Source organism: Vulpes lagopus, chromosome X (assembly GCF_018345385.1).
Source record: "Vulpes lagopus strain Blue_001 chromosome X, ASM1834538v1, whole genome shotgun sequence".
Classification (NCBI taxonomy): Eukaryota; Metazoa; Chordata; class Mammalia; order Carnivora; family Canidae; genus Vulpes; species Vulpes lagopus.
In genome coordinates, this window is record NC_054848.1 from 87,821,036 (window position 1) to 87,841,922 (window position 20,887).

Here is a 20,887-nt window from a genome sequence, read left to right on the forward strand (position 1 = left end):
CTTCTAGTTAGTTAACATATAGTGCAATATTAGTTTCAGGAGCAGAATTTAGTGATTCATCACTTACATACAACACCAAATGCTCATCACAAGTGCCCTCCCTTAATACCCATCACCCATTTAACACATCCACCTGCCCACCTCCCTCCATCAACCCTCAGTTTGTTCTCAAGAGTCTCTCTTAGAGTTTGCCTCACTCTCTTTTTTGTTCCTACCCCCTACATTCATCTGTTTTGTTTGTTAAATTCCACATGAGGGAAATCATATGGTATTTGTCTTCCTCTGACTGACTTATTTTGCTTAGCATAATCCTCTCTGGTTCCATCCATGACACTGCAAATGGCAAGATTTCATTCTTTGTTATGGCTGAGTAATGTTCCACATTGTCTTTATCCATCCAGCATTTGATGGCTCCTTCCATAATTTGGCTATTGTTGATAATGCTGCTATAAATATCGGGGTGTATGTGCCCCTATAAATCAGCATTTTTGTAACCTATGGTAAATACCTATAGCTCAACTCCTGGGTTATAGGGTAGTTTTATTTATTTATTGTATAACACCTGTTGATTTTTTTTTATTTGTCAGAAAGAGAGCGTACAAGCAGGGAGAGCAGCAGGGTGAGGGAGAAGCAGGCTCCCCATTGGGCAAGGAGCCTGATGAGGGACTTGATCAGGACCCTGGGATTATGACCTGAGCCCAAAGCAGATGCTGAACGTAATGAGCCACCCAGGTATCCCAGGGTAGTTCTATTTTTAACTTTTTGAGGAACGTCCATTCTGTTTCCAGAGTGACTATACCAGTTTACATTTCCACCAACAGTGTAAGTGGGTTCCCCTATCTCTGCATCCTTGCCAACACCTGTTTCCTACGTGTTAATTTTAGCCATTCTGACAGGTGTGAAGTGGTATCTCATTGTAGTTTTGATTTGTATTTCCCTAATGATGAGTCATGCTGAGCATTTTTTCATGTGTCTATTAGCCATCTGAATGTCTTCTTTGGAAAAATGTCTAATTATGTTTTCTACCCATTTCTTAACAGGATTATTTGTTTTTTGAGTGTTGTTTGATATTCTTTATAGATTTTGCAGGAGGAAAGAATATCCAATGGAAAAAAGTCTCTTCAACAAATGGGTCTTGGGAAAACTGGACAGCAACATGCAGAATGAAACTGGACTACTTTCTTACATCATACACAAAAAGAAATTATAAATGGATTAAAAACCTACATGTGAGACAGGAAAACATCAAAATCCGAGAGGAGAACACAGGCAGTAACCTCTTTGACATTGGCCATAGCAACTTCTTACTAGATACATTTCCTGAGGCAAGGGAAACAAAAGCAAAAATGAACCACTGGGACTTCACCAAGATAAACAACTTCTGCACACTGAAGGAAACAATCAACAACACCAAAAGGCAACTATCGGAATGGGAGAAGATATTTGCACCTGAAATACCAGATAAGGGTTAGTATCCAAAATATATAAAGAACTTATCAACCTCTGCTCATTTGTTAATTGGATTGTCTGGGGGTTTTGTGTGTGTGTGTGTGTGTGTGTTGGGTTGTGTAATTTCTTATATTCTGGATATTAATCCCTTATTAGATATATCATTTGCAAATATCTTTTCCAGTCAGTGGCTGCTTTTCTGCTTCATGATTTTCTTCACTGTGGAAAAGCCTTTTATTTTGGTGCCATCCCAACAGTTTATTTTTACTTTTGTTTTCCTTGCCTGAGGAGACACATCGATAAATACACTGCTAAGACCAATGTCCAAAAAATTACTATTTCTTCTTTTCAGAGTTTTATAGTTTCATGTCTAACACATTTAGGTCTTTAATCTATTTTGAGGTGTTTTTGTTTGTTTGTTTATTGAAAAGACTGCCTTTCCCCACTATACTTTCTCCTTGTCATAGATTAATTGACCATATAGGTATGGGTTTCTTTTTGGCCTCTCAATCCTATAATTCTAATACTCAGATTCCTGGTCTAAAGAATGGAAGACAGCAGTACACAAATCCTAAAACCTTTTATGGCATTAAATTTTTTATGATTATACTTAAGAGTATATTGTGAACTATTCCTTATTTTATATATAAAAAAATCTGGAAATTTTGGTGGTACAAAATAACAAGAAATTATAACAGTATTTTATATACTGGTACATTTGTCCATTTGGCATATTTGTACATTTTGTAAAAAATGTACATTTTATACATGTTGTTTCTTCACTAATAAGCACAATTATATATAATTAAGTGCAATTTTATAATATCAGTTACAGCAATATACTAATTTCTCCTAATATGAGATTGATCTTAAATTTTAAAGATTATGAATGAGAGATAAACATAAGTAAAAATACATAAATTGCATTATCTATAATTCAATTATTAAAAAGCATCTAGTTCAATGCTTCACATGATTCTGCTCTCCCTCCCTTCTTTGTATTTAATTATTAACCTTCACATATTTTCTTCAGAGTAAATGAATCATCTTCCCACAGAAGATATTCAGTTGCCCTTGGTAATTCAAGCTAACTTGGATTTTAATCTGTTTTTTAATGGATGATACCACATGCTTTGGAAGGCATTAAAATAAGTAAAGTAATTCCAAATGTTTTAAGTCAATACGATTTACCATAAAAAAGGAATAAAATAAATAAATACCTTTTTCCATTTGTTTGGAAGGGATGTAATCTGTAATTGAAAATCTTAACTCTGATAAAAAATCAAAAATATTTAAAATAAAATATGCATTTGTATGTGGCTCAAATTTTCCATTCATCCTGGTAGCTTGAAAAAGTGAGTATGCTTTGAGCTTAAAAACAAAAGGAGAGTTGCTGCCTACTAAGAGGAGAATGAATTAACATCGACACCATGAAAAGTAAGTGTAGTTTTCTAAGCATTCCAAAAGAGGAAGGTGTTATGCATTAATATTTGCTAATTTAACATTATACTAATTTGTTTGAAGGAAGAAGTTCAGACCCAAGAGGGGCGTTTATTTTTTTAAGATTTTATTTATTTATTCATGAAAGACACAGAGAGAGGCAGAGACACAAGCAGAGGGAGAAGCAGGCTCCATGCATGGAGCCTGATGTGGGACTCGATCCAGGGACTCCAGAATCATGCCCTGGGCTGAAGGCAGGCGCTAAACCGCTGAGCCACCCAGGCGTCCTAGCTTAAGATAATTAAAATCATTACAAATCACAATTTGACCTATCCTATCTTTTATTTTATGTAAAGGCTTATCTGACACATATACAAAAACTTAACATGTTTTAAAACCACAAAAGAAGGGGGGTTTAGGGGAATGGGCCAAATAGGTGATGGGAATTAAGGAGTACATTTTTTATGATAAGCACCAGGTGATTTACAGAATTGCTGAATCACTACATTGTACACCTGAAACTAATATAGCACTGTATGTTAACTAACTGGAATTAAAACAATAACATAAAAAAATAAGTAAAACCATAGAAGAAAATCCAAAAGAACTTAATAAGGTAGAATACAATTCAGAATAGAGACCTATTTAAAAATGTTAAGTACCTGTTATAAAGACCTTGAAGCATCACTTAAAATATCAAACTATTATTGGATAATAAACTGATATCAATATAAAGCTTGAACAACCATAAAGCCTTATTTCTTATTTCTACTGGTTGGTTGGTCACTCAACCAGTAGATCAGCATCACTTGGGAGTTTCTTAGAAATGCAGAATCTCAAAGCCCATCCTTGAACTGTTGAATCAACTGGGGTCTGGAACTTACTGGTCAATAAGGTCATCTAGGTGATCCATATGCATATTAAAGTTTAAGAATCGGATGTGCCTGGGTGGCTTCAGCTGTTGAGCGTCTGCCTTTGGCTCAAGGTGTGATGCCGGGGTCTTGGGATCTAGTCCCAGATCGGGCTCCCTCCATGGAGCCTGCTTCTCCTTCTGCCTGTGTCTCTCATAAATAAATAAAATCTTTAAAAAAATGTTTAAGAATCACTGTCTATAGTATAATTTTTACTTCATAAATTATACAGCATTACTTTTTTATTTCTTTGCATCAGAGGTGACTGAGATATCTGAACAAAGTTCTAGAAAATTCAATTTGCTATGTGAAAAATCTATTTCTATTTATATATTTGCATCTGTATGTATCAAATATATTTCTCACTTATTTAGGTAGACACTTGATGGATATTAATGGCATACAATAAAAATAATTTTTCCTAAAGTGGCAGGGTAATAAAAATTATGTATTTGAGAATCAAAGAAAATAGTTTACAATAGTTTCTTCAAATTTTTTAAAAGATCACATTTTAAATAATCTTCTCAGGGCGCCTGGGTGGCTCGATCTGTTAAGTGTCTGCCTTCCACTCAGATCATGATCCCAGGATACTGGGATCAAACCTCCATCAGGCTGCCTGCATCAGGCTCCCAGCTCCACGAGCAGCCTGCTTCTCCTTTTCCCTCTGCCTGCCACTCCCCCTGCTTATATTCTTTCTCTGTCAAATTAATAAATAAATTTATTATTTTCTTTAAAAAAAAAAAGAATTTTCTCTTTTTACAAATTACGGTAACTTCAAATGATTCAATCAGCAACTTCCCATCCAAATCTACTGATGTCAGAATTCTCATAACTTCTAAAAACTCTAAATTTTCCAATGCAGTTAGCACTCTCCTTTGCTAGAACAGCTGAAGCCTTGCATAAAACACACACACACACACACACACACATTTTGTGGAAATTCTAAGCTATTTAAGCACCATAAATATAGGGATTTTTTTTCATGTTTTAAAATGCAGAAATAGAAGAGATTATGCTTTAAGGAACAGAAGAGATCTAGGCATTTCCAAATTAATTTAATATATGGTAATGTATCAAAGGGAACCCAGGGTCTTAGAGCACTATGGACACTGAGATAGATTCCTGACAACTTTAGAACCATTCCATGTACAACATCAAAATTTACTAAAGCAAATAAAAATTCAAAATTCTGTGATAAACTTAGAGTACTTTTCAAACAACTTATGCCAAATATTTACTTACGTATTTCTTTAAATCTGAGACTTTAGGGTGAGTAACTATAAAACAGGGGCAATATAATCTTTAATAATATTTACCTGAATAAACCTTCCACTTTTAGGATGCATAACAATTATGAATAAATGACATTTTAATAAAATATATGAAATTTTTAAAAACTAGAATTGCTTGAAAATGTAAGATTATTTTTTAATCAAATTGCTTAAGGGTATTTCAATACTATACCTCACACTAAAATCTACAATACAAATAATCACAATTTGACCTATCCTATCTTTTATTTTATGTAAAGGCTTATCTGACACATTTACAAAAAGTCTAACTTACACAAAGGTGATTTCTTTTGTGAAGATATCTTAGGAAATTATGTGTTTTTTTTTTTAAAGAAAACGTTATCTACTGCAAATAATATGATGTAAAGAGAATCTGGACTCAAACAACTTACGTGGAATATCCTCTTGAAGTCTATTTTTCCATAGTAGAGAATATAGACACAAGCTATCAAATACCTAGAAAAGATGGATGCTGTGATGTTGAGAGAAGAGGTAGAGAGGGAGAAAAGAAATCTCAGACTTTAATTTTTTCATTCAACTTTATCCACAGTTTGCATCGGTAATATACATTTAGTGTTCCATTTATTTTTAAATGCATCAGAAAATCAATTATGATAGATCTGTGACCAATACAAAGATTTCTGAATTCTTCAAAAAACTCACTTAGAAAAGTCAATAAACTAGCATTCTGTAGAGATAATTATTAAACAAATGGTAATGCATTTTTACTCCTTATTTCAATTCTAACATATCCAACAACACTTCTTTCTTGTGCCATACAATAATAAAATTTAGCAGATTTTAGCTATCTACTACATCCTTTAGGGCCTAATAAAATATTTCAGTTTAATTACTTAACCCTCTTCAAATCACAAATCCAATTCAAATAATTATAATAATTCTTAATTCAATAATTGATGAAGCAAATATAAAATAACCATAAAAACCATTTAGAATAAAACTTACACTTATTTAAAAACTACTAAAAGAAATACATCAGAGCCTTGATAAAAGAAACTGACTTAGAAGTGGTATTGCCTTCTGGCATTACAGTAAATAAACTGACATGATATGGACTTCAGATGAACCCATCTTAAGTCGAATTTTTTTTTGCAGTAAGAATGCTATAGTAAGATTCTGCTGTATTTACCCTTTAAAATAATAACTGACAAGTAAGTGAAATGCAATAAGGAAATGGCCTATAATTTCACTAATATTTCAATGATATGAAACAGGAAAATACTTGTAAAATAATTAACACCTAGCTTGATTAATAAGAGGACTCCCACAGCATGATAACTATGAAAGCAATATGAATGATTGCTGTAGCTTTTACTGGTCACTTTATTTGTAACATTGTCAAATTTCTACAATAAAAACTAACAACTTAAGATATTTATTTGCCATTTCTTACCTTTATTACCCAAGTTTTCACTAGGGAGACTGATTATGCCAATGAAGTTTTTTTTAGATCCAACTGAAAAATAGTAACTAATTAGCTCAAATATTTAAAGTAATAAATTACTAATAATTTAATTTTTAAACCTTATAGTCATAAGAAGCTTTAATTCTTTAAAAGCTCCAAATTCACACTTGGGGAATATAAAGAACACATCTGTATTCTAATGCCAAAATGTAATAATATGGCTTCAGGCCAACTGATCAAAAAAAGTTGAGATGCTCCTAAACCAAACCTTACTACCATTTGGCACACTAGTTTTTACCTTTTATATATACCCTTTGAAATTCCCAGGCCAACACTGTTAATAAGTTGCATCCATATTAAGAGGTAACAAGTGCAAATAATCACATATTTAAGATATGGTACTTGCTTGGCTACTACAAAAGTAATTATACTAAGGTTCTTCTATAGCAAACTGAGTTATTCATTACAGTAATGTTTTTGAAAAATTCCTGCACTACTACCAACATAAATTTATCCCTCTCCAAATTAAACAAGGACTTGGTAACATAGTATACTTATGAAAATATTTATAGAATGGTCTGTTTAATTCAACATATTGTTAATTAAGGATCATAAGATTTACAGGATCCACAGATGGCCAAATTTCAAATAAAAACCTACTCTTCAATTGCTGCTGTCTTAATCTCAATAAAACTAATGGCAGCACACTGACATAATGTTACTGAAAATCAAGACATAAACCCAAACTTTGGCAGTTTAATCAAAATGTCCTTGATAATTAGTACTTTGCTACTTCTCAAAAACCTTACTGCTTTGTGTAACATTTTCAATACAGAAATAAAATACTCTTCAAATAATACATTTTAAAAGATGATTATGTTTTGCAAAATTAAATAGCATAAATTAAGCATATTAACATTGGAGTTTTTTTGACAACATGACATAACCAATTTAAGGAAAACTGCAATGGACTAAATAAAAAATCACAAATGTCACAATGTGAGGTACATTTAAATCCTCACATATTACTGACCTTACAAAATCTACTAAAATATTTTAAAGTTCCATTGATTCCATTAATACATAAAAAGAAATTGCAAAAATGCTTAAGACTATATAAGAGTCATCAATTACACAGGCACTTCACATGTAAACAATCTACAGTACAACTGAAAATATTTTGGCACCAACCTATAATACTAAAAGAATTTAATATAAAGCCAGAGTTCTGCATTTTCTACTCATTTTTTTTCTAGAAAACTAAGACCAAAGATTGAAGAAACTGTGTATAAACTAGAATTAGAAGTGTATTAAATAACTCAAATATAGAATAGTTTTAAATCGGTAAAAAAATGATTACCTCATCCAGGTGCTTACTAGTATGCTATGATATAAAAAATTAAACCTAATGTGATTATTAAATTGAAACCACATTTTAAATTTAGTATCAATCTGGTTTTTGAAAAATAATCAAGGTTATCAACTGACTTAGTAAAAAGAGAATTTGAATTTAATTGAAAAGTCTTAAGTTAATCCAGTTTACCCCAAAAAGAAGTTTGGGCAATTCTTAATTTAATTTTGATGTTTTAACATAATTTTTTTAAAACCTAAGGTTTGACCTAACAAAATTATTTTTGATTAGACATTATCATGAATTTGAGATATTTGAAATCACTTCAAATAAAAGCAACTACACACTTATAATTTTGAAATGTTACATCAAGCTGTAGAAAGCTGAGATGCCTTGGTTGTAGGTAATTCAAGAAGAGCCTGAACTGTGACACCGACTTTCACAAGACCTCTCTCTTCCAAAATATGATGAGGCAAACAAAGTCTTTCCTGAAAAACAAAATAAATGATATCAGAACATTTGTTTTTTAATAGTGCAGTAAAGCTAAGACAAACCAGAACTGGATTTTTAAAACATTTCTTGTAAAACTTCAAGCAAAAACTGTATGATTCTAATTAAATTAAATTCTAACTTTTTTATTCTTTTATTGAGGTGTAATTGACATATAACATTATATTGGTTTGAGATGTAAAACGTAATGATTTGGAATATGTATACAGTATAATGCAAAATGACCACCACAGTAAATCATAGTACCATCACCATACAAAGTTAACTTTTAAGATTTATTCTCTTGGCAACTCTAAGTATATTCTACAATATTACTGACTATAGTCACTCTGTGGGACATTATATCTCTGTGACTTATTTATTTTATAATTGAAAGTTTGTACCTCATCAGCCCCCATCACCTGATTTCACCTACTCTCCTCTGGCAAACACCATTCTGTTCTCTGTATCTATGATGTACATTTTATTTTGTTTGTTCATTTGGAGTTTTTTAAGACTGCATATGTAAGTGAAAACATACAAGATTTCTTTCTCTCTGTCTGACTTAATTTGCTTATCATAATTTCCTTAAGGTCCATCCATGTCACAAATGGTAAGGTTTCATTCTTTTTATGGCTGAGTAGTATTCCATTGTATATATACCACATCTGTATCCATTCATCAGTTGATGAGACACTTAGGTTGCTTCAATATCCTGGCTACTGTAAATAATGCCACAATGAACATAGGGATGCAAATGTCCCTTTGAATGGGTATTTTTATTTTCTTTGGATAAACACTCAGAAGTAGAATTGCTACATCTTATGATATTTCTATCTTTAATTTTTTGAGCAACCCACATACTGTTTTAGATAATGGCTGTACCAATTTACATTCCCACCAACAAGGCATGAGGGTTCCCTTTTCTCCACACCCTCACCAATATTTTGTCTTTTTGATGATAGCCATTCTAACAGATGTGAAGTGATATCTCATTGTGTAAATTCTACTTCTAAAATGTCTGTTTCAATAAATTTTTATGGTATGGGATTCTATTTTACAAGCTGTGTTTTCATCTGAGGTTGATCTAATCCATATAATAAGCAAATATTTTAAAGTGAGACAGTCCTGCTAGATGTTCCCTGGGCTCTTGTGTTGAAGTAGAAAGAGCACTACATTTCCAGCCAGGACATCTAAGGGCCATGCAATATGAAGTACTAAAGGTACTAAAATTCCCTGAGATTCAGTTTCTTTATCCTGAACACGACTGTGTGAGAAACAAAGTGAATAGTCAAGAGGTAGAAGTGCTTTGTAAACTCTTCAGTCCTGTACAAAATTGTCTGCTCTGGTTTGTTCATTCTACCAGTTCTCAGGATCCATAGTCTCTGATATATGAAGAGATTCACTACTTTTTTTGTCTTTAGTTTACTTCTCTCCAGCTTCTAGTGATGCTTTTTTGCTTGTAGTTCCAGGGATCTAGAATTTCATAAATAACAACACCTCCCCTTACAAGAACATCACGTGTCATTTGAGCTTCACAATTCTATAAAAAGTTTAAAAGCAGGGACACCTGGGTGGCTTAGCGGTTGAGCATCTGCCTTCAGCTCAGGGCCTGATCCAGGGTCTAGGGATCAAGTCCTGCATCGGGTTCCCTATGGAGAGCCTGATTCTCCCTCTGCCTGTGTCTCTGCCTCTCTCTGTTGTCTCTCATGAGTAAATAATATCTTTAAAAAGAAAATAAAAGTTTAAAAGCAACTCTGGCCTCTAGCTGCCATCTTGCATCCCCGCATGTGTGCGCCTAACCTCAGCTGGTCCGCCCGAGACCCTCTGAGTGCCAACCCTAGTCCCCCGTGCAGTCCCATTTGTGCTCCAACAAGATGAAAGAAACTATTATGAACCAGGAGAAACTTGCCAAACTGCAAGCACAAGTGCGCATTGGTGGGAAAGGAACTGCTCGCTGAAAGAAGAAGGTGGTTCACAGAACAGCTACAGCAGATGATAAAAAACTTGAGTTTTCCTTAAAGAAGTTAGGGGTAAACAACATCTCTGGTATTGAAGAAGTGAATATGTTCACAAACCAAGAACAGTGATCCATTTTAACAACTCTAAAGTTCAGGCATCGCTGGCAGCGAACACTTTCACCATTACAGGCCATGCTGAGACAAAGCAGCTGACAGAAATGCTACCCAGTATCTTAAACCAGCTTGGTGCGGACAGTCTGACTAGTTTAAAAAGACTGGCTGAAGCTCTGCCCAAACAATCCGTGGATGGAAAAGCACCACTGGCTACTGGAGAGGATGATGATGATGAAGTTCCAGATCTTGTGGAGAATTTTGATGAAGCTTCCAAGAATGAAGCAAACTGAATGGAGTCAACTTCTGAAGAAGATAAAACTTGAAGAAGTTACTGGGAGCTGCTATTTTATATTATGACTGCTTTTTAAAATTTTGTTCGTGGGTCTGATAAAATCTAGATCTCTAGTATTTTTAAGCCCAAGCCCCTTGGACACTGCAGCTCTTTTCAGTTTTTGCTTATACACAATTCATTCTTAGCAGCTAATTAAGCTGAAGAAGCCTGGGAATAAAGTTTGAAATAAGGTTAATAAAGTTTAAAAAAAATAAATAAATGAAAGCAACTCTGCATTAGGTTTCATTAGCCTTCACTGATCCTACTCTAACATTCTTTCCTTTTTTCTTCTTTTTTTGTAAGTAATCTCTACTCCTAACATGGGGCTTGAACTCACAACACCAAGATCCAGTGTCACATGCTCTACCAACTAAGCTAGCCAGATGTCCATTTCCTAATATTCTTAATGTTTTCAAGGGTTCTTTCTTCACCCTCTTCTCTTGTATACTGTATATTCTCTTTGGTATTCTCAAAGCTTTATCAAAACATGAAAGTTTGCATACATGTGCATATCATCAAATAAATTTGGTAGCTATTTCTGAAGAAGTGATGCAATCCACTGCTTCAGTTGGGACACCCATTCATCTTAGGAAAATAAGCTACTAATGGATAAAGTGAATAGCAAACAGGCCACCTATAGGTCCTGTTTTTTAACTGTATTATACTTGGTTAGCACAGTATTTTACAAATCTAGAAACATTACATTTTTTCTTAAGATTTTATTTATTTGAAAGAGAGAGTAGGGGGTGAGGGGGAAGCAGAGGGAAAGGCAGAGAAAGAATCCCAAGCAGATTCTCCCGCTGAGTGGGGAGCCCCATGCAGGACTAGATTTCATGACCCTGAGATCATGACCTGAGCTGAAATTAAGAATCAGATGTTTGACTGAACCGCCCAGGTGTCCCAAAGATTATATATGTATTTTTAAATCCACTGTTTCTAGAAATATGGGAAGGTTTGGCAAGACTGGGCTCCTATTCCCAAACACTAACAACTATATTCTCATCCTGATAACTTTTGAATCTTTATTTCCTGCCGTGATCTCTTTACTCTGCTATGAATACAAAAAAGAATGTGATATAACCAAATGGATGTCTAACAAAAATACCAAAATCAATATATCCAAAACAGAATTACTCCATCACTATATTAACTTTTCCTTTTATATTCTATACCTCAGTCGGTAATACACTATTCAATCTCTTTCAACATAAACCTGAGAATCAATAATCCTTTTTTTAAAGATTTTATTTATTTATTCATGAGAGACATAGAGAGAGAGAGGCAGAGACATAGGCAGAGAGAGAAGCAGGCTCCATGCAGGAAACCCGACATGGGACTCGATCCCGGACTCCAGGATCACACCCTGGACCAAAGGCAGACGCTCAACCACTGAGCCACCCAGGCATCCTTCAATAATCTTTTTTTCTTCATGATTCTGATAAACCATTCACCAAATATTACTGATAATATCCCATTAATCAGAAGCATTCTCAAAAAACTATCTTATCTGTATTTTCACAACATTTGTTGCCCTCCTACTGTTTTATTTATTCATATAACCACTAAAATGTTAGAAAAAAAAAAGGGTTTCAAATCAATGACCTCAGCTTCCACCTTAGAAACCAAAAAAAGAAAAATTAAACCAATGGGAAGCAGAAAGAAAGAACAAATATAGTTGAAAGAGGAAAACAATAAAATAAAAACAAGAAAAAAACAGAAAAAATACCAGTGAAATGAAGCATTAGTTCATTGAGAAAATTACTAAAAATTCATAAACCTCTAGCTAGGTTAATCAGGAAAAAAAAGAGAAAATATACAAATTACCAATATTAGGAATAGGAGAAATAACATCACTAGAGAGTCTACAAATACTAGGGTGGTAAGAATGGGACATTTAAACTTTATAGGAATAATTTCGACAAACTATGTGAAATAGACAAATTCTTTGAAAAATAGTACACCAAAGTTCATGTAAGAAGAAATAGAAAACCGGAATAGACCTATATCTATTAAAGAAATTAAAATTGTAGTTAAAATTAACCTCTCCACAGGGGCACCTAGGTGGCTCAGCGGTTGAGTGTCTGCCTTTAGCTTAGGTTGTGATCCTGGGATCCTGGGATCAAGTTCCACATCAGGCTCCCTCCTTCTGCCTATGTCTCTGACTCTCTCTGTGTCTCTCATGAATAAATAAATAAAATCTTTAAAAAGAATAAAAGAAAAAAAACCTTCCCACAATTAAAACTCCTGGCCCAAATGGATTCATTAAAGAATTTGACTAAATATTTTAAAAGGAAATAATATTAATTCTACACAAAATCGAGTTAAGTGAAGAGCAGGGAATAATTCTTAACCTTTTCCATGAGGTCAAGGTTACCTTGACACTAAAAGCCAGGCAAAGATGTTAAAATAAAACTAAAGACCAGTATCCCCATGAACATAGATGCAAAAAGTCTAAACAAAAGTTTAGCAGACTGATTTCAACAATATAAAAACAACAAAATCTATGATGACCAAGGTTTATCCCATGAATCCAAGTTTGAGTTAATATCTGAAAATCAACCAAGGTAAATCACAATATTGTAAAAGAAAAAATATGTAGTAGTTGTAGAAAAATCATTTGACAAAATTCAGCATCCACTGCTGATAAGAACACTTAGCAACTAGGAATAGAGAGAAATTTTCTCAAGCTGATATAGTTCATCACTAAAAAACACAACAGCTAACATTTGCAAATCATGTATCTCATAAAGTACTTCTATCTGGATTATATTAAAAACACTTATAATTCAATAATAAAAAAGTGAATAATTCAATTAACAAATGGACACAGGATTTGAAAAGACATTTCTCCAAAGAATATATATAAATAGTCAATAAGCACATGAAAATATGTCCAACATCATTAGCCATTAGGGAAATGCTAATTAAAACCACAATGAGATACCTACCACGTCATACCACTAGGTTGGCTAGAATCAAAAAAGGAAAACAATAATTACGGGTTTTAAAAAAGATTTTATTTATTCACGAGAGGCACAGAGAGAAGGGCAGACAGGCGGAGGGAGAAGTGGGCTCCCTCCAGGGAGAGCCTGATGTGAGACTCAATCCCTGGGCCTGGGATCATGCCCTGAGCCGAAGGCAGATGCTCAATTGCTGTGCCACCCAGGCGTCCCAACAAGAATTATTGTTGATGAGAATGTGGACAAATTAGAATCCTCAACCACTGCTGGTGGAAATGTAAATTGTCAAATAATTTGGCAGTTCCTCAAAGATAAACATAGAGTGACCATATAACCACTTAGCAATTCCATTCCTAGGTATGTAACAAAGAAAGCTGAAACAAGTGTTCAAAAAAAATGTATTCATGAGTGTTCATAGCAGCATTTTTGATACTAAACAATGAGTGAAAACACCCCAAATGTCCATCAACTTATGAATTATAAATAAAATGAGGTATATACATACAATAAAATATTCAGACATAAATAGAATTGAAGTGCTACTTTATGCTACAACATGGATGAACCTTGAAAACATTACACAAAATGAAAAAAGCAGACACAAAAGATCCCATACTGTATGACTTAACTTATATGCAACGTCTAGAATAAGCAAATCCATAAAAACAAAACAGCAGGGGGAATGGGAAGGGAGACTACTAATGGGTAAGAGGTTTCTGGGGTAATAAAAATATTCTAGGGGAGGAGCAAAGATGGCAGAGTATGAGGAGGACCTTAGGCTTGCCTCACTGCTAAAACACAGCGAGATAAATATCAAATCATTCTGAATATCCAAGAAATAGATCTGAGGACTGACAGAACAAACTGCACAACCAAAGGGAGAGAGGAGACCACATCATGGAAGGTTGAAGGTGTGGATATGTGGTTTGGGGGAGAAAAGGATCTTGAGTGCTACAGAATGGAGGGAACCCTGGTCACAGAGAGAGGTGAGAGAGAGAGTGGAATGCACAGGGGATCACACAAAGAAAACACTTCCCCAAAGCCACTGACAGGGAAAAGGAGAGGGGCTGATTTTCAGGACATTTTGCAATCAGTGGGGCTCAAATACTGGAGTTCTAGAGGTCTGTGGCATGGCTGATATAAAGCCTTGGTGGCACTACAGTGCTACGGTAGAGAACACAAGCAACTAACCTGGGGGCAGACTTTATAATCTGTGGTTCCTCTTCTTGGAGTATATCTGAGACAACTGCCATTGCCCCTCCAGGGACAAAGGGGCAGACAAGCATCATTTCCCTCCCTTGACCCTCTCTCAGCCTAGGTGCTAAGACACCTTGATAAGGGCAACTAACCAGGACACTGGCTCTTTAGTGCATCTTGCTTCAAACCCCACACACCTGCACTCTGGTGCGAGTGCCCTTCTGGGTCAAACCTGCATCAATCCCAGCCTGGCGAGACCTTCCCCCAGACGACCAGCACAGGTCCCCTCCACGCCCGGTTCCTACAGTTTGGAGGTTTAAAAATCAGCTGACGTGTCTGGGATGGAGTCCAAAGTACACTGCTGCGCCAGGAGGACAAGCAACCTAGACACAATGTGAAAAAAGCAATCTGAAAAATACCTAGGACACAGGAGGAGAAACTATACTCTTCTGGGAGAGCTTCTCTGACAGCAGCAATCAAGAACTCCCTTCTCTGGGGAAAACGGAGCTGACTAGTACCATTTCCTGCCCCTACCCCTCAGCATAAACTAACTTCAATAAACACCACAATGCCAACAATGGCTGCCTAAACTGCTGACACCAAGCCCTGTTGCCACGTGCACTTCTGGTACTGCTTTTCTAGGACAACTGTGCCTGAGAACCAGAGCAGAAGGTTCTCAGCAAGAAAACCAGCACAAACCCCCACATGCACTATATATACTGACCATCAACTTGTACAAAGCTTTAGCTTTAGTGGAAATAGCATCAGGTCTCTTACCAAGTGGACCAGAACACTACACAGGAGAAGAAACTGCAGAGGTCTGATCTGACAGAGCGGCCATAACACAGCAGCAGAGTGCATGCAGCATACACCAGAGACACTTCCTGAAGAACCAGGCCCTGTACATTATATGAACTCTTCTTCATAAAGCTATTAATCTCAAGAAGCAGAAAGGATAACAGGCTTTCCTAACACAGAAAAAAAGACAAAAGATCTAGACAAAATGCCAAGATGGAAGAATTCATCCTAAAAGAATGAACAAGAAAACGTCAGAGCCAGGGATCGAATTGAAATAGATATTAAGTAATATGCCTGATCCAGAATATAAAGTGATAATCATAAGAATACTAGCTGGGCTTGAGAATAGCAAAGAAGGTATCAGGGAGGCCCTTACCATGGAGATGAAAGAGCTTAAAACCAGTCAGGCCAAAATGAAAACTGAAATAATAGATTCAAAACCAACTGGTGTAATGACCACAAGGATGGAAGAAGCAGAAGAACAAACAAGTGATACATGACAGTGAAAAATAATGAAGCCAATGAAAATAAGGTAAGAAAGATCTTGGATCATGAAAGTATATGAGGGAAACTCAGTGACTCCATAAAATGTAATAACATTCATATCAGAGAGTCCCAGAAGAAGAAGACAGAGAAAAAGGGGTACAAAGTTTATTAGAAAATTATAGCTGAAAATGTCCCTAAGCTAGAGAAGATAACAGTCCCAGGAGGCACAGAGAACTCCTATCAAAATCAACAAAAGCAGGGGTGCCCAGGTGGCTCAGTCAGTTAAGTGTCCAACTGTTGGTTTTGGCTCAGGTCATGATCTCAGGGTCAGGAGATTGAGCACCACGCTGGGTGCAATGCTCAGCACAGAGTCTGCTGGAAGTTCTCTCCCTCTCCGACTACCTCCCCCTCTACTCCACCTCTCTGCTCAAATAAATAAATAAATGCTTTTAAAAATATCAACAAAAGCAAGCCAACATCTTCTCATATCACAGTTAAATTTGCAAAAATACAGAGATAAAGAAAAAAATCCTAAAAGCAGGAAGACAAAAGAAGTCTCTAACTTATAAGGGAAGACTAATAAAGTTAGCAACAGATCCATCCATAGAAATTTGGCAGCCAGAGAAAGGTGGCATGATATATTCAAAGTGCTGAATGGGAAATAGCTGGAGCAAAGAATACTCTATCCAACAAGGCTATCAATTAGAATAGAAGGAGATACAAAGAGTTTCCTAGAAAAACAAAAAATAGGAGTTTGTGACCACCAAACCAGCCCTTCAAGAAATATTAAAGGGGGTTCTCTGAGTGGGAAAGAAAGACAAAAAGCAACAAGAAAAGAACAATCTCAAAAAAAAAGAACAATCTCCAGAAACAATGAAAAAATAAGTAATAAAATGACACTAAATTCATATCTATCAATAATTACTCTGAATGTAAATGGACTAAATGCTTCAATCAAAAGACAGAGGGTGTCAGAATGGATAAAAAACAACACCCATCTGTATCCTACTTACAAAAGACTCATTTTAGACCTAAAGACACCAACAGATTGAAAGTGAGGGGATGGAGAAATACTGACCATGGAAACGGATGCCAAAAGAAAGCCAGAGTAGCAATACTTATATCAAAATAACTAGATTCCAAACCAAAGACTGTAATAAGAGATGAAGAAGGGCACTATGTCATAATAAAGGGATCTATCCAACAAGATCTAGCAACTGTAAATATCTATGTCTTCAACTTGGGAGCACCTAAATATGTAAACTGATTAAGGAACTCATTAATAAATAATATAATAATAGTAGGGGACTTTAACACCCCACTTACAGCAATGGACACATAATCTAAAAAGAAACTCAACAAGGAAACTGCCTTTGAATTACACACTGGAACAGATGGGCATAACAGATCGAGTGCACATGGGACATTCTCCAGAACAGATCACATATTAGGTCACAAATCAGGCCTCACGAAGTACAAAAAGATTAACATCATACCATGCATACTTTTAGACCACAACACTTTGAAACTTGAAGTGAACCACAAGAAAAAATTTGGAGAGAGCACAAATACATGGAGGGTAAAGAAAAACCTACCTCATTCTTCAATGAATGGGTCAACCAGAAAATTTAAAAAGAAATTAATAAAACACATGGAAACAAATGAAAATGCAAATAGAATGGTCCAATACCCTTAGGATGCAGCAAAAGTGGTCATAAGAGGGAAGTATATAGCAATATAGGCCTTTTTAAGAAGAAAGAAAAATCTCAAATATGCAATCTAAGGCTCCACCTAAAGGAGCTAGAAAAAGAGCAATAAATGAAGCCTAAAGGAAACAGATGGGAAATATCAAAGATTAAGGCAGAAATAAATGATACAGAAACTAAAAAAAAACAATAAATAGAAGAGATGAGTGCAACCAGGAGCTGGTTCATTCCTTAGCCAGACTTATCAAAAAGAAAAAAGACCCAAATAAGTAAGATCATGAATAAGAGAGAAGAAATCACAACACCACGGAAAGAAAATTATAAGATAATATTATCAAAAATTATATACCAACAAAACAAGTAATTTGGAAGAAGTGATATATTCTTAGAACATATAAACTGCCAAAACTGAAACAGAATAGAAAACTTGAACCATGACCAGCAAAGAAATTGAATCAATGACCAAAAATCTCCCAACAAACAAAAATCCAGGGCCAGATAGCTCCACAGGTGAATTCTAACAAACATTTAAAGACTTAATACCTATTCTTTTCAAACTATTCAAAAAAAAATAGAAATGGAAGGAAAACTTTCAAAATCATTCTACAAAGCCAGCATTACCTTGATTCCAAAACTAGATTAAGACCTCACAGAAAAGGGGGAACTCCAGGCCAATATCTCTGATGAGAAATCCTCACCAAAATACTAGCAAATCAAATCCAACAGTACATTAAAAGAATCATTCACCATGATCAAGTGGGATTTATTCCTGGGTTCCAAGAGTGGTTCAATAGTAGCAAATCAATCGATGTGATGCACCACATAAATAAAAGAAAGGATAAGAACCATATTACCCGGGGATCCCTTGGTGGCTCAGCAGTTTAGCGCCTGCCTTCGGACCAGAGCGTGATCCTGGAGTCCCGGGATCAAGTTCCATGTCGGGCTCCCTGCATGGAGCCTGCTTCTCCCTCTGCCTGTGTCTCTACCTCATTCTCTGTGTGTCTCTCATGAATAAATAAATAAAATCTTAAAAAAAAAGAACCATATTACCCTGTCACTAGATGCAGAAAAAACACTTGACAAAGTATCACATCCTTTCATGAAAAACCCTCAACAAAGAGGGATAGAATGAACATCTGTAAACATCATAAAGGCCATCTACTGAAAACCCACATTGAATATCATCCTCAATGGGGAAGAACTGAGAACTTTTCCTCTACAGTAAGAAAAAAGACAAGGATGTCTGTCCACTCTCATCACTGTTAATACTAGGAATCCTAGGGGATCCCTGGGTGGCGCAGCGGTTTGGCGCCTGCCTTTGGCCCAGGGCGTGATCTTGGAGACCCGGGATCGAACCCCACGTCAGGCTCCTGGTGCATGGAGCCTGCTTCTCCCTCTGCCTATGTCTCTGCCTTGTCTCTGCCTCTCTCTCTCTGTATGACTATCATAAATAAACAATAAAAAAAAAATTTTTTAAAAAAATACTAGGAGTCCTAGCCTCAGCAATCAGACAGCAAAAAGAAATAAAAGGCATCCAAATCATCACGGCAGAAGTTAAACTTTCACAATGTGCAGATGACATGATAGTATATATAGAAAACCCGATGGAATCTACCAAAAAATTGCTAGATTTGATACATTAATTCAGTAAAGTTGCAGGATATAAAACCAATGTACAAAAATCTGCTGCAATTCTATATACCATTAATGAAGCAACAGAAAGAGAAAGCAAGGAATCAATCCCATTTACAAATGCACCAAGAACCATAAGATACCTAGGAATAAATCTAACCGAAGAGGTAAAGATCTGTACTCTGAAAACTATGAAACACTGATGAAAGAAATTGAAGACAACACAAAGAAATGGGAAAACATTCCATGCCCATGGATTGGAAGAACAAATACTGTTAAGATGTCTATCCTACCCAAAGTGATCTACACATTGAATGCAATCCCTATCAAAATACCACCAGTAATTTTCAGAGCTAGAACAAATAATCCAAAAATTTGTACTGAATCAGAAAAGACCCCAAATAGCCAAAGCAATCTTATAAAGGAAAAGTAAAGCTGGAAGCATCACAATTCCAGACTTGAAGTTATATTACAAACCTATAGTGATCAAAACAGTATAGTACTGGCACAAAAACAGACACATAAATCAATGGAACAAAATAGAAAATGCAGAAATTGGGACACCTGAGTGGCTCAGTGGTTGAGCATCTGCCTTCGGCTCAGAGGGGGATCCCAGAGCTCTGGGATTGGGTCCCGCATCGGGCTCCTTGCATGGACCCTGTTTCTCCCTGTGCCTGTGTCTCTGCCTCTCTCTCTGTCTCTCATGAATAAATAAAATCTTAAAAAAAAAAAGAAATGGGAAAATGGACCCACAATTATATGGTCAAGTAATCTTTGACAAAGCAGGAAAAAATATCCAATGGAAAATAGTCTCTTCAACAAATGGTATTGTGAAAACTGGACTGCAACATGCATAAAAAGAATGAAATGGGACTTTTTTACACCTTACACAAAAAGAAATTCAAAATGTAATAAAGACCTAAATGTGAGACGGGAAACCATCAAAATCCTAGAGGAGAACACTGGCAGTAACCTCTCTGGCATTGGCTGTAGCAACTTCTTACCAGGTATGTGTCCTGAAGCAAGGGAAAACAAAAACAAAAGTAAACTATTGGGACTTCATCAATATAAAAAGCTTCTGCACAGTGAAGGAAACAATCAACAAAACTAAAAGGCAACCTTCAGAATGGGAGAAGATATTTACAAATGGCATATCTGATAAAGGGCTAGTATACAAAATCTATAAAAGAACTTATAGAACTCGGGATACCTGGGTGGTTCAGCAGTTGGGTGTCTGCCTTCACTCAGGGTGTAATCCCCATTCGGGGATTGAATCCCACATCAGGCTCCCTGTGAGGGGCCTGCTTCTCCCTCTGTCTGTGTCTCTACCTCTCTCTATGTCTC

At 35.6% G+C, this 20,887-nt stretch overlaps 1 protein-coding gene and 1 pseudogene across 4 annotated transcripts in view; one reads left to right on the forward strand and one right to left on the reverse strand.

Moving 5' to 3' along the window:
• Nucleotides 1–4,455: 4,455 nt before the first annotated feature.
• Nucleotides 4,456–20,887, reverse strand: part of LRCH2 (leucine rich repeats and calponin homology domain containing 2) — a 103,509-nt gene continuing 87,077 nt past the window's right edge. For 3 of the 4 annotated variants that reach the window (XM_041740198.1, XM_041740197.1, XM_041740196.1), the window contains one exon: nt 5,614–8,357. In XM_041740198.1, the coding sequence (XP_041596132.1) occupies nt 8,238–8,357 (120 nt within the window). In that variant the 3' untranslated portion in view covers nt 5,614–8,237. Of the gene's footprint in view, nt 4,498–5,484; nt 5,549–5,613; nt 8,358–20,887 lie in introns of those variants that run through there. The other variant, XR_005985590.1, reaches the window with a different exon arrangement.
• Nucleotides 10,236–10,965, forward strand: LOC121482316 (annotated as a pseudogene).